Source organism: Cyprinodon tularosa, unplaced genomic scaffold (assembly GCF_016077235.1).
Source record: "Cyprinodon tularosa strain WSP-4 unplaced genomic scaffold, ASM1607723v1 ctg199, whole genome shotgun sequence".
NCBI classification, from domain to species: Eukaryota; Metazoa; Chordata; class Actinopteri; order Cyprinodontiformes; family Cyprinodontidae; genus Cyprinodon; species Cyprinodon tularosa.
Window position 1 is genome coordinate 1031221 of NW_024038729.1, and position 23174 is coordinate 1054394.

General features: G+C 37.9%; 1 protein-coding gene across 1 annotated transcript in view; it reads right to left on the reverse strand.

The window, feature by feature from the left end:
* The window catches only part of LOC119782889 (cilia- and flagella-associated protein 46), a 54767-nt gene that overhangs the window by 24829 nt on the left and 6764 nt on the right, over positions 1-23174 (reverse strand). Inside the window, exons 7-18 of the mRNA XM_038284077.1 lie at positions 21050-21202; positions 20819-20918; positions 20163-20261; positions 12777-12967; positions 9522-9747; positions 9221-9344; positions 6730-6859; positions 5491-5615; positions 4248-4363; positions 2898-3010; positions 1732-1944; positions 1140-1326 (exon numbers count right to left, since the gene is read on the reverse strand). Coding sequence (XP_038140005.1) covers positions 1140-1326; positions 1732-1944; positions 2898-3010; positions 4248-4363; positions 5491-5615; positions 6730-6859; positions 9221-9344; positions 9522-9747; positions 12777-12967; positions 20163-20261; positions 20819-20918; positions 21050-21202 — 1777 coding nt within the window. The remainder of the gene's footprint in view (positions 1-1139; positions 1327-1731; positions 1945-2897; positions 3011-4247; positions 4364-5490; positions 5616-6729; positions 6860-9220; positions 9345-9521; positions 9748-12776; positions 12968-20162; positions 20262-20818; positions 20919-21049; positions 21203-23174) is intronic.

A 23174-nucleotide genomic window follows, 5' to 3' on the forward strand; every position in this document is an offset into this window, starting at 1 on the left:
AAGATTAGGAAAAAAAACACTATAGAAAATAGTAATTGACATTTATCTGTTTGGTTAAACAGCTATTTCTAAAAAAAAAAAAAAAAAAAAGTGGGATGCAATTAAACCAAAGTCAGATAATTGAAAAATCAACAGCATTGATCATTGGTGAACCTTAACAGGATGGACTGGTAAACAAATGTACTTTAATTATTCAAATTATTCTTGAGTATTCTGTACCCAATGCAGTTTAAAAACCTTAAAAAAAAGAATGGTCTTGGGTTAGCACAAAGACTCTTCCTTGCTAGATTATGCTAAAAAGAGACTTCACTTTATTGAAATCAAGTAGTAAATAGTCTGACAACGTGTCAGGGCAGCATGATAGTTTTACATTTCTGTAGACTGGAAATCATAAGTGCCTCACATATTTTAATTATCCTTTTTTATTCAATAATCTAGGTTCCTGTTTGTTCTTCTATGTTTAGTTTCATAATTACATTTTTATATACAGTATATTCTGTTGGTATATAATAGAACTGGCACAATAAATTGGAAAAAATGTAATGACGTACTACTTTTTTTTTTTGATATTAAGAATAACGTAAAAAATATTTTGCCCTTAATCTATCCATCTTCTCCGTCTTACTCAGAGTGGGGCTGGTCCCTATTTCTGGTAGGAATGAAAAAGCACCCACAGCGCAAACATGACCTAACAGTCTTGTTTTTGGACTGCTGGAGGAACCCAACTTTAGATTAATTTGTTATTTGATAACTCGCATCCTCAGCTCCATGTAATGTGCATTGAATTTCCCCTGCATCTCCAGCTTTTAAGCAGAAATATTTGGAACTTTTCAGAATTGTATCCATCTAAATTAAACTGTCTGTTCAGTCTGAATAGAGAGTCCCTCAGGATGATGCCCCCACCGCCATGTTTCACAGTGGTTATGGCGCTGTTCGGTGAGGCATTGTGCTAAATATATAGAATCTTCCTAAATTTTAGCGAAAATTGTTGTAATTTGTTTCACTCAGTTAATATTTGGAGGCTTCAACAAAGGATTCGTTTAGAGATGTGGACACATATAAAACTATGAAATATAGATAAACCTTCTAAACGAAGAACATGTCATCAGGCAGTTTTATGGCTATGCAGTGATACTTACCTCTGATGCTCTTTGTACTTCCTGCAGGGCAGCATTGTCTAAGCGAACACTGGAGGTGCTGGCAGTCGGTTTTATTCCCTTCTCTGTTCTGCTTTCACCACTGGTCTTGCTGCAATCTCTTGCAACCAGAGGCTGGATCAGCCCACGAGCAACAGCATCACAAAGAATTACATACAGGGTATGGTTCCTGAGAAAAACAACATAAAGTCTGACATCATTACAAACAAGCAGGTTACGTTTGATGATGCATCAATGTGCTACTTTTGGTAAAATGAATACCTATATTCTTCTAGACAACAGTGTCCCTGGCTAAACTGTTGGGTTTGGATATTAGTCTAAAAAGTTTTATGTTTGTCAAATAATTACACCATTTTAATACTTTGCTGATTATTGATGAATTTCACATCAAATGTAGGTGTTCAAAAGGAGTCTTAACACTGTTGTTGTTGAGGCAGCTAGTTTTTATAAGCAATGACATGAAAAAAAATTCTTTCAACAACCTTCCATATAACATCTTATCCATATCATCTTGAAATAATCATTTTTTTTGTCAAAAAACTGGAGAGTAAAATAATTAATAAAATTGAGCTACCTAATAGTTTTCATCCTTTGGAACATTTCCACTAGATTTTGGAAGGTAGGAAGCAGGAAGTGGTACTCCCCAGCAGTCAGTACGTGGTGGTTATAGTTCCATAAGTAAACGGCTGCATTTTCTACCAGCCAAGACTCCCCAATCTCTACCCCGATTTCTCCTCCCCGCAAGAAGCCAGAGGTGGCGTAGGAAGACAGAGCACTGATCCAGTCCCTGCAAAACATTACAACAGGTAAAGCTTATAGTGGGAATGGATGAAGTAATCAGGCGAGGAAGAGGCAGGAAAAAACAACAACACAGATTTCCTATGAGTTCTAAAGATTTAAAAAATAATTAATATGAAAACTTAAGAGTTTTGTTTTAATGAATCAAATTGCAGACTGACATTTTCCTTACAGACTCTGCAAAAGTATCAAATGTAATGATTTTCCAGATCTACACAACTATAAATACACTATAAATACAATACACTATAAACTATAAATACAGTTTATAAAAAAAACTTGTCTTTCCAGATTATTTTCCAAATCATTTTTAAGGGGTAAACATCTAATGAGGCCTATCAAATGCAGAGGTGTTAACAACAATGAAAAATTGTTCTAACATGAGAAATTGAAATTGATCAAGTCAAAAACTTGATTTTAATATTTTAAGCATTGATATTGTTGGTAGTTGATTCACTATTTAAATGTTAACTAATTTAAAAACCAGCTTAAATTTAGGTTAAGCCAGACCTACTGTTCCTTAAAGTACTGTGTATATAAACTGAGGCTTTTACCATTCAAGTAATACATTTATTCTACATAGCCTAATGTTTTCAGAGTGTTTATTAAAAATGGTATAAACTGAAAGAAAAAATATCAGTTTTATCATGATTCCATATTCAAAGAAGAAAAATAGCTTCTATCCATCTATCATCTAAAGCCGTTTTTTTTTTAATGTGCATTTGGAGTAAAACTTGTATATTTTATCTAATGTAAACATGCAAATTTAAATCTGTATACAACCTACATAGTTACAGAGAGCTGCTTTCATCAGAAAAGCATATCGGGGACACTCAAATTTAAGTCTAGCTAGCCTTTACATTTTCCCTGGAGCATTTTATCATATAATAAAAATTGAATTAATTCTATAAGCCTGCAGGAATATACAAAAGTTATCTTAACCTGTAAACAACCCAGTGTGGATCCTCCTCTGTAACACCCCCAACCTTTCCCTGTGGTGGCACCGCTGGGCTGTTAAGTTGCACTCCCTCTTCGAACAACTTGTGGACAGTGGCCTAAAAAGAGAGATCAAGTCATTTCTTTTCCTGCTTAAAAGCTGACATTAAAGGTGAGATCCTATTTTGATGACTTTATAATAAGAGCAAGTAAGAATTCAATTCTAACTGTGGTTATGACAACGTCTCAAGTGTCATTAAAGCTTGCTGTATAGATCAAAGAAAAAAAGAAAAGAAAGGACCAATGGCGGATAGTTTAGGTAAGACTAGAGGAGCTGATATTAATCATCAGAATAAATTAATGAATTACAAACCAGTTTCCAGGAAACTTAGACATGTGTCATAGAACAAAGCAAAAGGAACATGAAAGAAGCAAGAGAAGACAGTGCAGTGTGTGTTTGTGTGTGCATGTGTGATGTTTTGGCAAGGTCATGTTGTGGCTGTGCATGGTTGTCTTTATTTTCTTCAAAGTGCTGTCAAGTTAACGTCTCTATATGCTTAATGAAGACTTAAGGCTGCAGGCTTGATGTGGTGCAGGATTACGCAGAAAGACAAGCTCATATGACAAGCCCAACAACTTCTGACTCGGACCAATCGCTGTGTAGCCCCACGGGGTTGTTAAAAAAATAATCCCATAATGCATGAACTCTTCTCTGTGGAATATTTGTTGATGAGCTTGAGAAAAGGAACAAACAGCATTATTTTAAGTGAAATCTAAAATATGTGACTGTAAACAAGAATCCCTGAAAATAAATGTACAAAAATTGTATAGGAAAAGTAAAAAAAAACAAGGTTATTTTTGTTCATTTTTATGAGTATTTGTTTAAACTTAAGAGAATATATTTAAGGAATAAATCACAAATTTTTGCTAAGAACTTAACATTCCTCAACTATCTACATCATCTATATTTGTTTTATTTTAGATGAGATATTAATAAAAAGAGGTACTTTAATAATATTGAGCAATTTACTTTAAATACACTGAATCTTAACTTGCATTGAAACAACAAAGGTATCTAAAAAGCATCTCAGTGTTTGAAAATCAAAAATAAGGTAATGTTCCTAATTATCTCAATAGAAAAGCAGCAATCAAACACATCCAATTATCTAAAGAAATTCAAATCCAAATAGTCCTGCTGAGGTCATTGTCTTCAAAGCAGAGGAAGCACATAGGAAAAGGGTTTGGATATTTATCTGCAATAAGGTCAGAATAACACTTCATTTACCTTTCAAAAAAGTTGTAAATAGTCAACTAGAAATCTTTTGAGATTTAAAACATACATATTTCAAAACACACCTCAGCCGAGATGAAGCAGACTTCTGCAAAAAGACGTAATGAGTGCACAGAGTTTTCGTTTCCACGGCGGGGATGATGAGACTCTGCACTGCTTTTTTCCCCTGAGCTTTTATGTTCTACAGGGAGTAACAAAAAAAAAAAACAAAAAAAAAAAACAGATTTAGAATGCAAACCAAAGACAAAAATATTTGTCATGACTGTTAACATTAAAAATTATTTCTCTTCAAATTTTATTTAGCAAAACTCTTGATAAACCATAACAAACTGTTATACCCTCAACTGTAGGTGGATTTATAAACAGGATACACTTTATTTGAAAGAAGATGCAATTATATCATGTGACATTATCATGTGTAATGATAGCTACCTTAGCTTTAACACAAGGGCTTTGGGGTATTTTACATGCATCCAGCATTGGGATTTTTACCATAATAATTTAGGACTAAAATAAAAATCTTTAAATTTTTCAAAGGCGGAATCAATTGTCCCCAGTGGTCACTGGTCGGGCTCCAAACCAAGGAAACACAGAGAAACATGGGACAAACTACACACACTTACACATAAAGGCAGTTTAGACTTAGACTTGTAGTGACAGATTTTATTGTCATTTTGTATACACAAGTGTAAACAAAGAAAAAGAAATTCAACTTATTCAATTCAAAAACAGCTCTCTCGACTATTTCATTTTTTAAAGTGCAGCCTTGATGAGGTAAGCAACAGTGATAAAAAAATATTGTGATGAAAAACAGTTATGTAAACATATGACTGTATAGTTACAGTTCTAAGATTCAGTTTAGAAGAAACCAATCCAACAAGTTTAAAGAAACCAATTAACCAACAGTCTGTGTTTTCGGACTGTGAGAAAACAAACAAACTCCTGGCAGAGTGCTACCAACATACAGCCCTCAAGTTTGGTGAGATGATTGGAATTGGACTCAAAAGTGTACAAATATTCAGGAAGTATTGTGCCAGAGGTGTGTTAATGTGACTTACAGGTGAGTTGCAACTGACTAAGGAACATTTCATCTTGTGGAACTGAGGGTACATGTTTACATTTCAGCCTGTATGAAAATCTGACTGTGCACAATAGAGATAATTCAAAACTCTTTAAAGTTCAATTCAATCATTACTTTACTTTTCTTTAGAAGCTGTAAATAAATATGTTTATGGTTATAATGGATGCTTTTAAACTTTTCACCCATATCGCTCTTTAACTCTTTTGCAAAGATATTAATCAGCTTACCCTTAGTCTTTGATCGCTTTGATGGTCCATCATCATAAAGCAAACAGAACCGACAAGCAGCCCGGCACACATCCCAGACTTCCTGTTTCCTCGCTGTCTTTGCTAGCATTGCCCAAAGCTTAACCCTAACAGAGATAAAAAAATAAAAAAAAAGATTTATTTCTGTAGCTTGATTAGCTGAAATGTGATTTGTAATTTGTGAATAACTGTGCATGCCCTTAGGATCAAGCTTGTTATAAACTTTCAGGTCAGTAGCAGCAGAATAAATAGAGCAGCCAATACTACACTGTAAATGGGAAGTTGTAATGAAACTGGACTGCTATACTTACACAAGGGGTTTTACTGCTGACCGGACCAATAAATTAAATATTCATTAGCATCTAATGTTCTGTAATCATGGATGGAAGTAAATTCAACCATCCATAAATGTCTCAGTATACTGTTAAACTTCCTACTGCATTTCAGAAAGTGTAATGCATTTTACAGTATTCACACCAGTCTTTCATTCTGCCACATTAAAACAATAAACTATAATGTAATTTTTTTCTGTAGTGGTCCTGCTTAAAGAAACCAGTAGTAATGGTAATTATGAAAAAAAACAAAAACATATTGCATGGTTTAAAATATGCTTAGAGCTAAAAGTCAGATTAGTGTTGCATGTGTTTGACTCAGATCCCCTCAGTGTTTGTAGAACCTTTTGTCACAGATACTAGCTTTCCTGTGACTGCTAGAGTGAAACATCCCCACATTTAATTCAATTCAGTTATTTATATAATGCCAATTCAAAACACAAGTCATCTCAGGTTACTATATAGAGATAATTCAGCTAATGCTTCCACCACCATATAAAGTTTAGTCCTTTCTGACAGAAAAGCATCCTTTCATCTGGGTGTATGTCCCAAATATTCAACCAGATGCAGAGCCGGGTTCTTCTGGCTTTCTTTCTACAATTTAACAGTCTTGGCCACTCTTACATTGAGGCTAGAGCTGGAGGAGCTGTGGATATCTGCAGCTCCTCTTTGCTTCATCTGTCTAATACTCTCCTTGCTTAGCCATTAAGATTTACAGTTTTGTCCCACTCTTTCCATTCTCAGATGTAATCTAGCCCAACTTTATTCATAAAACATTAATAAACAAACACAGAGTACAAAGTGTTGAACGAACAACACCACTGGCAAAATACAACATAAGACAAATATAAACACATTAAAGGTTGGGATTAAATATAGAAGCACACACCTTACTGTATGATCTTGATCTTTTCTTTGTCTGTCCAGGTAACCATTCAGCCTCTCCACACAGATGGAATGATGCTGAGCCTTAGCAGCCAGACTAGCCATCAGCTCTGATCCAGTACTTCCTATAGGAACTACACAGTGGTAGTAGAAATCAGTCTCTAAAAAGCTTCTTATTTTTCTAAAATAATAATATTATTAAACAAATAAGAAAAAAAGCACATTCATAAGCTTCAAAGACCTTAACCTTAAAACCGGCAAAGGTGCAACACGACACTGGTTAAATCCATAACTCTCAAGGGCTTCATCAGGGGCTAGCTTTGAAGAAAAGAGTGCAATTATTGTGTCTTCATGTAGAGAGATGCTTCAGGTCCAACCACCAAGCAAAGTGCCTCTAGGGAGCAAAGCTTTTAACCCATGTGTGAGAAAAAAAGCCCTTTGACTAGCTGTCAATGCAAGTTATGCCCTGGGTCGTTAGGGCTGCATAGTGTTTAAGTCAAACTTTGGACCAAGGAGTCTGGGATGAGGCAGATCAAAGGCTCTCTCAAAGCTCAGAGCCTTCTGCCCTCCAAATTTTCTACCAGCATTTGATGGGGACTCAACCAGTACAACAAGGAAAGACAGATTTAAAGATAAAATATTCCAAGTGTTGAGCCTTTCTTTCTATAAACATGTTTTACCATTCTAAAGAGAAGAGCTGTACTGATCTGTACTGGTTGCTAACCCTGCCTCTAGTTTGAATGTAATCAGTGTCTGTCCTACTCCTGCAGCATCACATTATTTAACCTTCCCTTCAGGTGCATTTTAAATGAAGGCTCAAAAGCAAAGATCTCTTCTTGAATTAGAGGTCCCATATTATATTACATTTGAAAACAAAAAATATTAACAATGAGGCCCCCAAATCAGGTTTTTTTTTTTTTTTTTTTTTTTTACCATTTGCGCGCCATTTGCTGAGAGTCTTTACAAAAAAATATTATTTTCCTCCCAAAGGCTGCGGACCCAGAAGCCGCAACCATGACATTCAATCAGAGTTCATAAAGATAGCCTGGGAGTGAGTAATAATACATTAGATGAAGGTGTAGCTCTACCAATGGGCTGCTACAGACCGCATTGGACAGCTTATTTCCCCTGATAATGTCATCAGCAGAAGACGTTTCCAAAAGACCATTTTGAGCACACATTAGCTAAGAGGTGGAGAAAGGCAATGATAGAAGTGAAAGGTTTTTTTTTTCATTTTTGAATCTAATACACAGGCTTGAGGACACATATGACTGTTACAAAATGTTTAAAATGTAAAATTTTGCATAGTATGGGACATTTAAAAAGATAACACAGAACAGTAATGCAATAACAGTGGCTGTGGGATGTAGTGTGTAGTAATGAGACATGTATTCAGATGTATGTATTTAAGTATCTTTTATATTTGTAATAATGTAGGTTTTAATCTTCATACAAGGCTGAATAAAGATTATACAAAATTTGAAGAATAACTCTACAAAAACCGGTGGGGCACAAATTAATCATCAATCAGCATTGTTATAAAAAAGTTGATTTTCTCTAATCAGGTATTGTAGGTGACTGATTTATGAAATATCAAAATATTTTATAAGCTTTTTCCAATCATTCATTGAAACTGTTTTGGTGGTGGGAATGCACTGAAGCAGGTTCTGTTTTTTATGTTGATAAAAAGAAAAAAATAAATCAGGTACAAACTAGTTTTATATTGTTTCACATTAGTAACAAAACAAAACTGCTTAAAGGCCTCAGCAGTTAAACTTTTAACTCTGTTGGCCATTGTTTTATTATTATTATTAATTTATTTATATCAAATCTCTGTTATACTAACGCTGTTTGTGGAATTTAGTTGAATAAAATTGCTTGTATACCGTATTATTTGTTCTTGATTAATTGCTATGTTGAAAAGAGAGATCTCCAAACTTAGTTGCCGTTTTGGGGAATAAATAAAGAAAAAAGTTGTTTGAATTTGAAATTCTGAAATAATATTTTATGTGGAGAGCTGTACAGAGACACTTTTCGGAGTAATAAAACATAAAGAAGTTTTATACATAAAGTCATTCACTTTTCAGTTTTATATTCACAGACATCCTTAAATTAAGCCTCTAAAAGTCTCATTGTGGTAAAGTACTATGAATCTCTTTCATTTTGTCTACACTCTGATTTTGACATATTTCTTTGATGAAGAGGAAAGGGAAAACGGTGTCAAAGAAACAAAGCTAAAACTGTTTAAGTAGAATTTTTAGTTTACCCAGTTGCAGGGTGTTTTATTTTTTCAGTTGTCTCGTTGTTAACAATGACCCATCTAATCTGTTTAACATGGATATAAAAGATTTGAATGTAATCTAAAAAAAAAAAAAATGATGTGGAGTCCACTTCAAATATAGATATAAACACATTTATCTACTTTAAATATACCTAAACAAGTCACATTAAACATTAAATCACCTCTTTAAAACCTTGTAGGAAGGAAAATGTACCTGTGGATGTTGATGTGCTCTCTGCATCCATGAGTGATTGAAAATCATTAGGAGCTAAAAGGAGGCCGATAGACACCAGAATAGGATGCCTCTCTGTACTGTGTTGGGACGGAATGTCCCTGACCTGAGAAAGAAAAAGAAGAGTTAGAAATTAGATTTAATTTGGAATCAGCTTTTTTCCTTGTCCCCTGGGGATCTACTCTTATACCTAGCTGAATTAAAACTATTAGGTCTTCAATTTACACTTGATAAATATCACCTTCTGTAATGGGCTATGCAATGAAACAGATGGAGAGGAAACCTGCTGCATAAGCATAGCAGCTTTGCCCTCAGGACAGTCAGGTGTTTGGTGGAGCGGTGATCCGAGCTGAAGGAGCTGAAAAGCTGATGATAGACGTTCTTTTTGTGTCCCGTTGTCCAACATCATGGCTTTCTGAAGGTGGGTCCGAGATGCTTCCATATCCCCCTCCTCCTCCATTATTACTGCCAGCTCTGAATGGACTCCGCACCGCACCTCCAGTAACATACTGCATAAAATATTTTTAGCATTAGTTATTTCTTGTAGAACTAGAACAGAGCAGTTTGCTTCTCAGAATCTCTTTATTCTGCTTATATTTTCTGAAGCAAATTCAAAACATTTAAAAGGACAACTAACCACACCTAACAAAAATGCCCCTCTCTGCAAATTGTGAAATCTATATATTTATATATCTATATATATATCTATATATATATATCTATATCTATATCTATATCTATATCTATATATATATATATATATATATATATATATATATATATATATATATGTAGATAGCAGTGGCGGCTGGTGAAAAATATTTTTGGTGGGGCTGATATAGCCTAGTGTATGTCTCCAACTAATCCGGAATAAGAATTCAAATAAACAATTGGACAATACATACAATTTAACAGTAATGATTTAATTTACTATATAATAACAGTAACAGTGATGATTTGGGTCACTGTGACGGGGTTCTTTGGCCTCCAAGAATCCAGGCTCAGTCGGGTTACCGGTGTTGGTGATTTATTGTGCTCAAAAACTCAAAACAGGGTGCAAAAGAAACTAAACATGTACAAGATCCTCTTGGCCTCAGCCTCCCTCCAGTTACCAGCAATGTAACAAAGAAACAGAAAACAAAAATTGCCGCTTTTCTTCCCACAGCCCTCATTAAATAGTTTAAGCCCCTACCCTCAGGCTCTCTTATTTCTGATTTCTTCTCATTAATCAGTTTTGTCCATATATTACCTCCACAAACAATTGATGTACAAAAACAAATAATTTTTACAACTTAATTCTTTTACACAGATTCATTGACTTATTCAATTACACCAAACTGGGTTTGAACCTAGCAAAGACGCAGCCAGACTGAAGATGACAAGTCCCCATAGCATAAACATGTACACCCCCCCCCCCCCCACACACACACACACACACACCCCCCCCACACACACACACACACGGCTAACCCCACTGAAATATTAAGTGTGCACCCTCAATACGCCAGCAGGTAACCAGGAACAGCTTGTGTGTTTTAAGTTCATGGAGCTACTTGGCTCAGCGCGAGTGTATTGGTCCTCACAAGCACAGTATAACAGGAATGTGTGTGTGGCGCGCAAAGTTAGAGAGGTTGTTTTAAGCGACGAGGTGGATTCGTCACAGTCACAATAACCATGACATGAAATGTTCATATCCTACAACAGGGATGTTCTTCTGGCAAACGGGTAGATAAATAAGGATCTCACCGAATTTGGTGGAAGCTGCATCTCGGTCGTTACATTCGCCATCTTCCCTCTAATTGTCTGCACCTGCGCTTGGGTTCAGAAGCCTGTTAAAGCGCAGTATTTTCAGCGCCCCAAGACCATAAAGTTCCGAGACGCTGATTGGCCATTAAATTCACCTAGCAATAATACATGATTGACAGATTCTCTGCAAATGTGGGGCTGTCTGATCACAGCCCCCAGAACAGAGACGGTAGGAGTCTGTCTGTGGAAATCCACAAATTAATGACAGTAGATAGGGAAATGTAGCTTATATAATTTGTTTTGCTTATAGGTACACAGTCTAGAGAGTAAAACTGACATTTATGAGTTAATTTCTAAAAATATATTTTACGTTTCTCTCTTCTTACCTATAAGAAGTGGCTGATATCAAAAAATCCTACCAGTGGCTGGAAAAGGCTGGACTGAAGGACAGCACAGAGGCACTAATCATGGCAGCACAAGAACAGGCACTCAGTACAAGATCAATAGAGGCCAGGGTCTACCACACCAGGCAGGACCCCCGATGCAGACTGTGCAAAGATGCCTCTGAAACAATACAGCACATAACAGCAGGGTGTAAAATGCAGGCAGGAAGTGCATAAATGGAACGCCACAACCAGGTAGCTGTCATAGTGTACAGGAACATCTGCCATGAGTATGGGCTGGAAGTCCCAAGGTCAAAACGGAAGACACCTCCTAAGGTAGTTGAGAATGACCGAGCTAAGATCCTATGGGACTTCAAGATCCAGACTGACAAACAGGTGATGGCTAACCAACCAGACATCGTGTTGGTCGACAAACAGCAGAAGAAGGCAGTAGTGATAGATGTGGCAATCCCAAGCGACAGCAACATCAAGAAGAAAGAACACGAGAAGCTTGAGAAATACCAAGGACTGAAGGAGGAGCTAGAAAAGATGTGGAAAGTGAGAGCAGCAGTGGTGCCAGTGGTAATTGGAGCACTGGGGGCTGTGACCCCCAAACTGGGAGAGTGGCTACAGCAGATTCCAGGTAAAACATCAGAGGTTTCTGTCCAGAAGAGCGCAGTCCTAGGAACAGCTAAGATACTGCGCAGAACCCTCAAACTCCCAGGCCTCTGGTAGAGGACCCGAGCTTGAGGATGACACATACCACCCCACGAGGGGTGAGAAAACAGTTTTTGTTTTTTTTTTTTTTTTAGATATATATATATATATATAAAACTCAAGTTTTTTTAAGGGCGGGTTAAAAATATCTAGTGACATCACAAAACAGCTTTTGAATTCAGTATAATAATGAAATTGCAGCTGTCCGATACTGATATTGACGCAATACAATATCAGCATGAATCATGTATAATTTTATTACTTTTGTCATTTAGTCTGGACTGTAAAACAATTCTTTATCAAGTGATATTACTCAAAAAAGGGGAGAATTGTCACCAGAAATAGCCATGAGAAAAACTGACTATTATCTTTGATCAATGGGTTGCATAAAACTCCGACAGAAGCAATGTATTTCTATCAGCTTGGTTGCTTCAGAGATTTTAGATGCAGGCTAGTATATTCTGATAATTGTGTTTTGACTGATATCAGACAGACTCCCAATAACAATTTAAGCTCAGGACATCCTTAAAACATCAAAGCTCTCTATTAAAAAACTGGATTATATTGTGGTCATCAAGTCTCTATAGTGCCACCTTATTATAAGGATTTTCACACTTTTCAAAGAGGTGTTGCCAAAAGCTGTGAAATGTCGAACAATTTAGGTAACTGTTAAAAGGAGAACAGTTAAAAACCTTTGCATGTCTTCCAGAACTTGGGCCAATTTTAGGAGAGGCGTCTTAATGCGTTTCCTGAGGTTGTGCTGCAGGAGTGGCAGGCAAAAATTCCACTGAGTAGCACACACAGCCTGCACAGCCCGGGGGCGGTCTTCTCTCACTGCAGCCTGCAGCAACTGATCCAGCTTGTCTATCTCCTTCAGCCGGGCCTGTGGGATAACACCTGCAAATTGAGCATTTCTCCTCTGGCAATGACAGCGCAGCACTTCCATCACTTGGCAACTAAATCAGGATTAAATTGAGCTGAATATGCTAAATGAGATGATTTTTAAAAAGGTTGGTTCTCTATGAAGAAAAAAATGTATATATGTAGAGCTAGCTCCTCACTTATTGGAAACTTTGATGAAGATGTGTGAACTCAATGAATCAATTAATATTTAGTTATAGCAGCTTAATGCCACAACCAAATAAAAAAAAATCCAACCTTGAACACAGTGAGAGCTCCCTGCTGTTAATACTTTGTACATCACTTTTGCCATGAGAAAATAGAATAACATTTGGCAAGGTTGGCACCAATAGAGACCATCGCTTCTTGGGCAATCAGTTTAGATCAAGATCAAACAGCCCCAGGTAATCTAGTCATTTGAATCGTCGGACGTTCTTTGATTAGCTGCAAAAGGCGGCGGGTAGCTGGGCACACGCGTCTCCTTCTGAGTCTCCGACACCATGTCGCCACCAAAAAAGAAAAGGACAGACATTAGAAGTTATTTTGCTACGTCGACTGTAAGTACAGTGAGTGGACCCATAAGTTAGATATCTATCACGCAACGCATTTGTTGTAAAGTCCGGTTTTTAGTAAGGTCAGCACTGAATGTGAGGTAGAATAGGTCTGTTAATTATGTAATATTTTTTCACATAGGATGCTCAGACAGCAGAGCAAGGGGCAGAGCAGAACGATGGAGAGGTGGCTGGAGCTTCAGGGCTCCAGGTGAGGTGTTAGTTCTCAGACAGGGGCGGATCTAGGATTCTAGGAGATCAGGGGCTTAGCCCTGAGGGTGCAGGTGTTGACTCCTTTTTTCCATCTTTTTTTTTTGCCACCTCGCACACAAAACCAAAATTTGTGTGTACTTTAATTTACGCAAGCAGAGAGGCGCTGAGAACCGTCTCATCCAACCCAATCAACTTTATTTATATAGCACATTTAAAACAGAAACATGTTGACCAAGTGTTGCAGATATAAAATACATAATAAAATAAAAAAATCATAAAATAATATAAGAGAACAATTAAAAAAATATAATAAATACAATGAAATGAAATGGTGAAAATCAGCTAAAACATTAAACAGCACACAGTTCCTTAACTGTGCTTATTCCTCTCTTCACCAACAACAAATCATGTGGATTTGTTGACATGTGTGCATTATTTGCCAAAATTAAAGGAGGGGAACCATATATTTTAGCTGACTTAAATAATCTGTTCCCCCTTTTATGGTCTTTATCAAATGTATTTTCTGTTATTTATTTATCTAAAAATTTACAAAAAAAGTTGAAAGTAAAACCACTGGACTGTGTTTTCCTCCAGACATTTTAAATTAAGAATTAAAATACATTTCATAAAGATCATCAAACCAACAGTGAGATTTATTTGAACTATTTTGGATTTCAAAATATAAAATAATAAATGTTTCAAACATAATATATGAAAAATAATGGAGGATTTGTTTATTTTTTTCCCATGGGGGAATGGATTATATCAGGTGGCAAAAATATTTAATTTCCCTCTCATAACTCTGGCAAAAAATTATCAAATGTATTCCAAATCCACAGAGTTTGTTGTTGATGAAGAGAGGAATAAACACAGTTAAAGACTTGCAGGTGAATGAACACACCCCCCCTCCCCCCCCAATAAATAAAGAGCAACAGTTTCCAAATTCCCAAAAATTGTTATGTGTGATATCATGTCATATACTAAAAATTCCCTTAATCCAGTAATCTCTCATATTTCACATTGCCCTTTAAAAACAAAACAGAGACCTCGTCTACTTATTTATTTTACAATTTTTTAAACAACAGCTGTCGTTTAAACTTGATGCTACAACCTTTACATGATTGTGAGTTATTTTTACCAAGAAATGGATCAGAAGCGCAGATCCGCAAGATGCGCCTATCTGGCTTCAATGCGCGCTCCCAATACAGGGAGGACAGATTTAGGTGAACATAGGAGAACAGAATTTCACAGCAGACCGGGAGAAAAAAAGGCTCTGATTCAGTCAAAGCTTCACATACCTGGGACATCAGTCTGTTTAGCAACAACTGGTGGTGGTGCTGGTGGTCCAGCTGTCTGCTTTTTAAAAAAGCTTCTGATATCCATTGATATCCGCCACTGGCCTATCCCTGTTTAAATTTGCTACGCGGAGGTGCACGACTCCTGAAGCTGGCAATGACGAGAGGGAAACACTTCTTCTGCGTGGTAATGCTACAGGCTGCTTTCCTGCACATGCTGCCACCATCTGGTGAATTCCAGTACTTCACATTTTACTCAGATCAGCTCAAAAGCGAGGATCCGGGGATTTTGGGGAAACATCAGGGGCTGAAGCCCAAGTAGCCACCCCCTAGATCCGCCTCTGTTCTCAGATATGAAATATACTGTGAAATTATCTCAGTAAATATGGCATTTGAAGTGTTAGTCTTAAATTAAGTTAAGCTAGTGTGAATACAAACCAGGTTACGCTTTGTTTGCTCTATAGGAGGCAGTCAGTGTGAGTGCCAGTGACCAGGGAAGTCAAGGCAGCAGTGCCCTGGACATGGGGAGTGCGCCATACCAGCCTGATGTAAAATTCATTGCAGCACAGCAGCTGCCCAATAAAAGGTTGCGGTTTCAGGCCAAATGGTTTAGCCTCTTCCCATGGCTGCATTATAGCCCCACCATGCAAAAAGTTCTTTGTTTTGAGTGTGTCAAAGCTTTTACCATCAAAAAGACCTCCTTAGAAAAGAAACATGATCCTGCATTTTGCCTAAATGGTTTTGGGAATTGGAAAAATGCTTCTGAGAGCTTTACTCAACATCAAAATTCGAGGGCACACCATCATGCCGTCACTGTGAATGCGATTGAGCAAACTCCAGTCCATACACAGCTGGCCAGTGCTTTAGCCAAAACACAGCAGGATGCCAGGCACTGTCTTGTGGAAATTATGGAGTGTGTGAGGTATCTGGCTAGGCAGGGAATTGCAATGAGAGGGCATGCTTCAAATGAGGGTAACTTGTTCCACCTTGTGAAGTTAAAGGCAAAGGATGATGACCCAGCTAACTTCCTGGCTGACTCGCTGCCATGATTATGTAAGTCCCCAGTGCCAAAATGAATACTTGACTTTGTTTGGCCACACAATTGTGAGAGGAATTGCTGCAATGATTAGGTCCCTCCCTGTTGTCCAATTTTCTATCATTATGGATGGAACCCAGGACATCCAGGGCAAAGAGCAGGTCTCTATATGCCTGAGGTATGTTGATCAAGACCTGGTGCCAGTGGAAGCATTTATCGGCTTGTATGATACACCATCTACAACTGGTGAACAGATGGCAAAACTAGCTCTGGACATGCTTCTCAGACTGAACCTACCTATCTCAGGTGTGCGAGGACAGACGTATGACGGGGCAGCAAATATGGCAGGCCTTTTTTCTGGCGCCCAGGCAGTGCTCAAAAAGGAGCAGCCCCTGGCATTGTATGTACATTGTGGCGCACATTGTGTCAACTTAATTACCCAATGTGCATGCAATTCTTCACCCTTACTGCGTGACGCACTTCAGTGGGTCCATGAACTTGGAACACTGAGCAACCAATCTGGCAAATTTAAAGGCATTCTGGCACAGCATACTGTTCCAGAGGGGCCCACCAGGACCGTTAAACCACTCTGTCCCACAAGATGGACTGTCCGTGGGCAAGCTGTGCAGGTAGTCCTCAATGAATATGAGGCTATCCTAAACAGTCTGGAGGAAATGGCCTCACTTGGTTACGACACAAGCACTAGGGCAAATGGTCTATTGGAGCGATTCCAAAAAGGGAAGACCATTTTAGGCCTCAATCTAGCCACAGAGGTGCTCGGAGAGCTTGAGTGTTTGAACAAATCCCTGCAGAGTCATTCCCAAACCATTACCGGTATGCAGACTGCAGTTCAATATGTAAGCTCAGCTATTCAGGAGAAAAGGACTGATGCAAAGTTTGCAGAATTGTTTGAGAAGTCAGTGCAGATGGTGGATACTTTGGGGATTGAAGCCATTGAAATTCCTCACCAAAGGAAACCCCCCAGGAGATATACTGGTCAGGCTAGTCATCATCAGTCAAAGACAGCAGAGGAATTCTACAGGATTGAGTTGTTCAAGGTCTTGGACTGTTTGGATATGCAGTTCAAAGACAGATTCAACCAACCTGATCTGGAGAAATTAAAACAGGTTGAGGATGTAAGGTTAATGACGCTATTGGGGAGTACCCAGAGATTAACAGGGAGAATCTGGGGATTCAACTTTCCATGTTCCTTAAGAAACATCCACTAAAATCAAGTGCAGAAGCAGCAGAGATACTGAGAGAGATGCCCAGGGAAGTTCGTGGCCTATTCAATGAGGTGGAGATGCTTGTTAGGCTGTTATTGGTGATCCCTGTGGCCTCAGCGGAAGCTGAAAGAAGCTTCAGTGCTTTGAAAAGGCTGAAAAACTGGCTGAGGTCGACAATGACCCAGCAGCGCCTTAACAACATCAGTGTATGCCATGTGCATCAAACAGCACTTGACCTCATTGATATCAAGCAAATTGGGCAGCAGTTTGTGTCTGTAAATGACAGACGGAGGCATGTGTTTGGTGCATTTAAATAACACATTTTGCCAGTTGATAAAGACAGACACACATGATCATGCAACAAACATTGCAATAATACAGATAATTTTATTCATGTTTATTTTTTTTGTTAGTGCAATATATTATTTTATTTTATTATTGATTTCTTCTTATCTGCAATTGTGTTTGCTGTATCCAGAGGATATTTCTTTTGATCTTACTTGTACCGTTTGCTGAAGTTTGTAAAGGAAAAAGTAAAGTGTTCTTGAACTGATCTGCTGAGTATGACTGTATCTGGTTGTATACACAAGATGTATGATATGGTTATGGTTGGGGGGAGGGGGTTATTAAGCCAATGTGGTTCCCCCCCCTTCTCAAAAATGTTCGGTGCTCTTGGGCATTTCACTGTGCTGCCGGGGTGGGGGGTGGTGGTAGTCAAGGTCCCCACCAAAACTTAGACCGAACCTACGCCCTTGGGAGAAACGGACCTGCAGCTTCTCATATCCCCTAAAAAAAATGGAGACTAGGTGGAAGTTCAAATGAATGAACTGACTACTTTACCCTCATCCGTCTCTGACACCAGCTAATCAGCTTTGAACCACACCTCCACAGAAGCCCAATCAGCATCCAGAGTTCATCTTAAAAGGTCTCCAATTCCCAACTCTGTCAGCTACCAAAAGCGCAGGCAGAGGTTGGGCCATGTTTGACTTCAATGCAGATGACCCCGATTCAACCCACCACCAGCCCCTCCTCCACCATCACTGCTAAAGCTTCATCAGAGTGTCATTCCTCCCGGACTCTCACTACGATCCCCGCCTAATCTCAACCAGTCTGGCAGAAGACCGCCATGTTGAGCCTGGTTCTGCCAGATTTTTGTCTCTCCACTGTCTCTTCATGCTTGCTCATCATGGACCGGTTTTCTGCTGGACTTTCTTGTTTCAGGTCCCTGAGTGAAGTACTAGTATCAGCTCATGCAATCCACTGGATCTCCCCATAAAGCTCAACATACCATCTTGCTAAACCAGCAGTCTACAGACTGACCAACTTCATCTATCTACAATCCACCACAGGTTTCAGGCCTGGGGGAAACATCCCTGTTCTTTACCCCTGTTCATGCATATCAAACAAAAAAACGCTATGTTTCCTGCCGATGTCTGAGTGCCAAAGACTTTCCATGTCAGTCTTTTAGATTGAACTAACAAACAACATGTGTTACTTTTTCCCACCTGATTGTCCTTTTATACCAGAAGGTTAAAAAGTGCTGAAGAGGTTATCATATTTAATGAGGAATGAAATAATAAAATAATAGTGAAAGAAATATTAAAGAAAATCCTCAAGTTTCTGTCTGTGAGAGCCACACAGGGCTCCTTTTTGGGATCCAGGCGATAGAGAAGATTGACATGGTAATATTATCTAATGGTTGTTATAGAGACTGGGTGGCTAAAAGTAATTTTGTTCCTTTTATCTACCAAAGCACCATTTTTTTGTGTGGGGTGGCAAGAAAAGCATGCTTCCTCATTCTGCTGGGTTTTATTCTGTAATTCAGCAGGACCTCTATTGAAGGGTAGATACTGTTAATCGTATTTTTTAACTCACAATAGGAAACCCCTTCCGGATGCCAGGATGATATAATGTAGTTACTCGGCTGTAAATAAAGAGGGTTTTTTTTTTAAGTCAGACCAAAACTTTCCCATTTATCTAAATTACCAAAAGGGTTCAACAACGACACATCCAAGACTGCACAACAGAGCCAACAACAACATTAAAAGAACTGCAGGCCTTTACGAGCCTCAGTTAAGGTTAGTGTTGAGGCATCACAATGAGAAAGAGGCTGGTCAAAAATGGTCTGGATGACGGAGTTCCACATCTGTTTTGAACTTTACTGTTTATCATCTTTTTTTACAGGACTTTTGGGAAAATTTTCTGTCGACTGATAAGACAAATGCTAAAATTTTCGAAGGTTGTGTGTCCAATTATATCTGGTAAAAGTAGAAAAAACACATCATAACTTTAAAGCATGGTGATAGTAGTTTGATGGTCTGGGGTTGTTTTGTGGCTTTAGGATCTGAAAGAAATGGTGTGCCAAATTCAACCACTCTACCAAAGTTTTCTGAATGATAATGTCCAGCTATCGCTCCAGCTAGAAAGTACCTGGATTCTGCAACAGGACAAGGATCCAAAACACTAGCAGCTGCTGAGGGTGCCCTAACTAGTTTTTAGGTTTAAGGGCTAATTGCTCATGTAGGTGTGGAATATTTTCTACCTTAATAATAAAAATGTGTATTTAAATTAAAGCTTTTTGTGTTTGTGTTTTTGACTAATATCTAAATTTTTTATAATAAAGATGTGAAAAACAAGAAATTAGGGCCAAATATTTCTTTCAAGTAACTACTGTATTTTTAAAGCTTTTTACACATCCATACCAGAATTCCTATTAGTGAGGAGGAAGCTGTATTAAGCAAATTCTAAGACATGAACAGCTTTTAATAACTGTGAGAGTTGAGTTCTTACAAATAAAAAATCCCAACAATAGGTCAAGAAGACTGTTATTTGTATACAAGAGTAGATGATTTAGCACCTCCACACTGGCTCTCGAGTAGTTATTCATCTTTGGATCCCTTTTCAGAATGTTAATTTCACAGTCGAGACATTCCATTAGGATGCTTTGCTCAGTATTCTAAGAAGAAAGGGATGTCTATTAGAAGCGGTTGGCATCCAGCATATCCACTCTAGCACAAATATAAGGTAATTTCTGAAATTAGGGCAAACATCTCTCTGTCATCAAAAGAACATGTCCATGCAGTTACAGTTAGTGTTGCGCCGATGCCAATTTTTGGCCCGGATGCTGATATACGATACCTAGTTGTGCAGTATTGTCCGATACCATACTAAAACCATCTGTTTGAAATTGATGTGTGTGTGTGTGTGTATATATGAAGAACTGCATACTACTTGGATGTAAAATAATTGCCATCATGGCTTTGTCAATCTGCTGCCGACCTTTGTGAAGCAGGAAAAATACTAATACAAAGGGAATCCAGTAGAACTTTTTATTGCCTACCTGGAACGGGGGACAAAAGTTGAATAAACTTTTGGCTCTCAAAATGGTATCGGTATTTGTTTGTACTCGCCACTATTTTAGTGCTGGATCTGGGCCCCGCCCGACACTGGTATCGGTGCAACACTAGTTACAGTTGACATTTCTCATGCTGAATGTGTATATTGGACACTTACAAGCTCTCTTGCCAAATTCAGTTGTTTCAAACAGTCAGCAGCTACATTCCGATGCTTCATTTGTAAAGAGAGGAAAGCCAACTCTAGCAGGAAGTCAACCCTGTAAATCCCAGACACAAAAGAGCATAATTTATATTATTCAAAATAGTTAAATGAAATCATCGGAGTCATTTTTGGTCCAGTAAGCGGGTTTTAAGTATCTGATGTTTAGGAACACTCTGGATCACAAACCTGTCACAAAGTTGGATGCGTGTTGAGCTCTCTGGATGGCTAGAATTCACAGGAGCACCAGTCAGTTCAGCAGAATCCACAAGAAGAGAGAAAATCTCCTTTAGCTTCACAGCTTCATCCTCTGTTGGGGTTTTCTCATTTACCTCCATCCACCTGTTTCATACATGAGGAGAGCTGGTCTCTGTACATATGTGCATTAATGTACCATGCAAGTTTCTGTATTTTTATTTATCCTGTAATATACCCACACCATACAGTGTATAAACCTCAGGCAAAAATTACTATATGGTGCACATGCTGAGTAATGCTCTTGACGTTTAGAGATGAAATCAAGCACCATAAGGACATTTGACATGCTGAGGACATGCCTCCAGAGAAGGGTGGGGGTTGGCTATGCACTACACTGGAGCACAACATACGCCAGGCTACTAACCCTTCAATTTGAGCAATTACCATGCTATATTTTAAGCTTTGAGCCAAATTAATCTCATCTTATTTTAGAGAAGAGTTCACCAGCCCAGCTTCCAGGACTAAGGGGCCAAGCTAGATGACTTCTCTATTTTTGTATTTGGGTGAGTTTTCCACTGATTTTAAAAAAGCGGTATTTGCCTACACTGTCAATGTTATTCCTAATCCAAAATACTTTAGTTAAAACATTAGTTTTAAAGTCTGAATAATCATAGTTGAAGATCATTTCTCCATCCTTTCTGTCTCTTTTTTCATCGTTAGTTCACTAATGTTTCTGATCAAATATCTTCCTTGGCTTCCTTTTATTGTTGGCTACTTCCTTTTCTGCCTTGCATTTTTTCATTTGTTCCTTCCTTTTTTGGGTTCCTTATGTAATCTCTGACCATGGTAGAAATGTGTGTATAAATAAACACTTACAGTACACTTTTTTGTTTCAGAATGTTTGTGTGTAAAAATATCCAGACATGCAGTCAACAACTTTAAACTGATTTTAATGTACTCAGTTGTTTCACATAAATCTGAATGGAAACAGGAGGAGCAAACAGACACTGAGAATACATTGTTGCATCAGCATTTCGTATGTCATGCTGAACTTACTGGACTTCAGCTGTCAATTTCTTTTAGCAGAAGCTTTGATGCTTCTAAAAGCACAAATTAAATCATTGGAGTTTCAGCTGGAATTTTGACGCTGTGAGTTTTTTTTTTTTAGAAAATAACAGAAATGTATTTTCAAGAATCAATATGGTTTCTACACCAACCACAACCACAAATACCCACGTGGCTTCAAATTGTATAAACTACGAAATGTAACTGTATTGTTTTCCCAGATATATTTAAGTGCAGGATGTGTATAACAGGTTTTGCCAAGATGCTGGCTGAAGTTAATAAAGTTGTAATTACACATACTGAAACACCAAAATTAGGCTGAATGCTATTACTGCAAACGTAAAATTAAAGCTTTATTACATTTACAAATGCACTTGGTGGTCTGTCGACAATAAAACTGTTTCATAAGACACATACGATCCCGTTGGGGGGAAGCTTGGAAGCTTTGCCAAATGTGTAAAGGGGTTGGCAGCATCATGTTATAGTGACGTTTTACTTTAGGAGAGACTATAGCACTTCACCAACTAAATGGTTATCTAACGGCTCCAACTAGATAATATAGTGAGAAATTGTGGATAGATAACCAAAGCATTTCTTATATATTTAAAAATAATAATAATAATAATAAATGAAATACTAAAGAATTGTATGGGAACTTCTAAAACTAAAAAAGTTAGAATCCCTCAAAATATTTTAAATATATGTTCTTTGTGGCAATAACACTGCCCCTAAACCAAGGTTTAATCTGACATGCTTTTTTATGCAGAGCATTGAAACATTTGATTTCAACTATTTTCAATTCTGACAGTTTGCATCTCATTACAGTCACAACAGTTTGCTCAAAAGCTTTTAGTTAACAATGGTTTAGGGTTTAAATCCGCAACAAATAAAATGCAAACGACAACATGACTTGTGGTGAAAATGATATCCGGTAATTAGCTAATCCCACAGGATTTTCCAACCGGTTGGAAGTTACAAAGCATATAAAATGCAGCTGCAGAACCATCAACTAATCTTGGCTCTATAGCTTGGTGGGAACATACTCAGAACA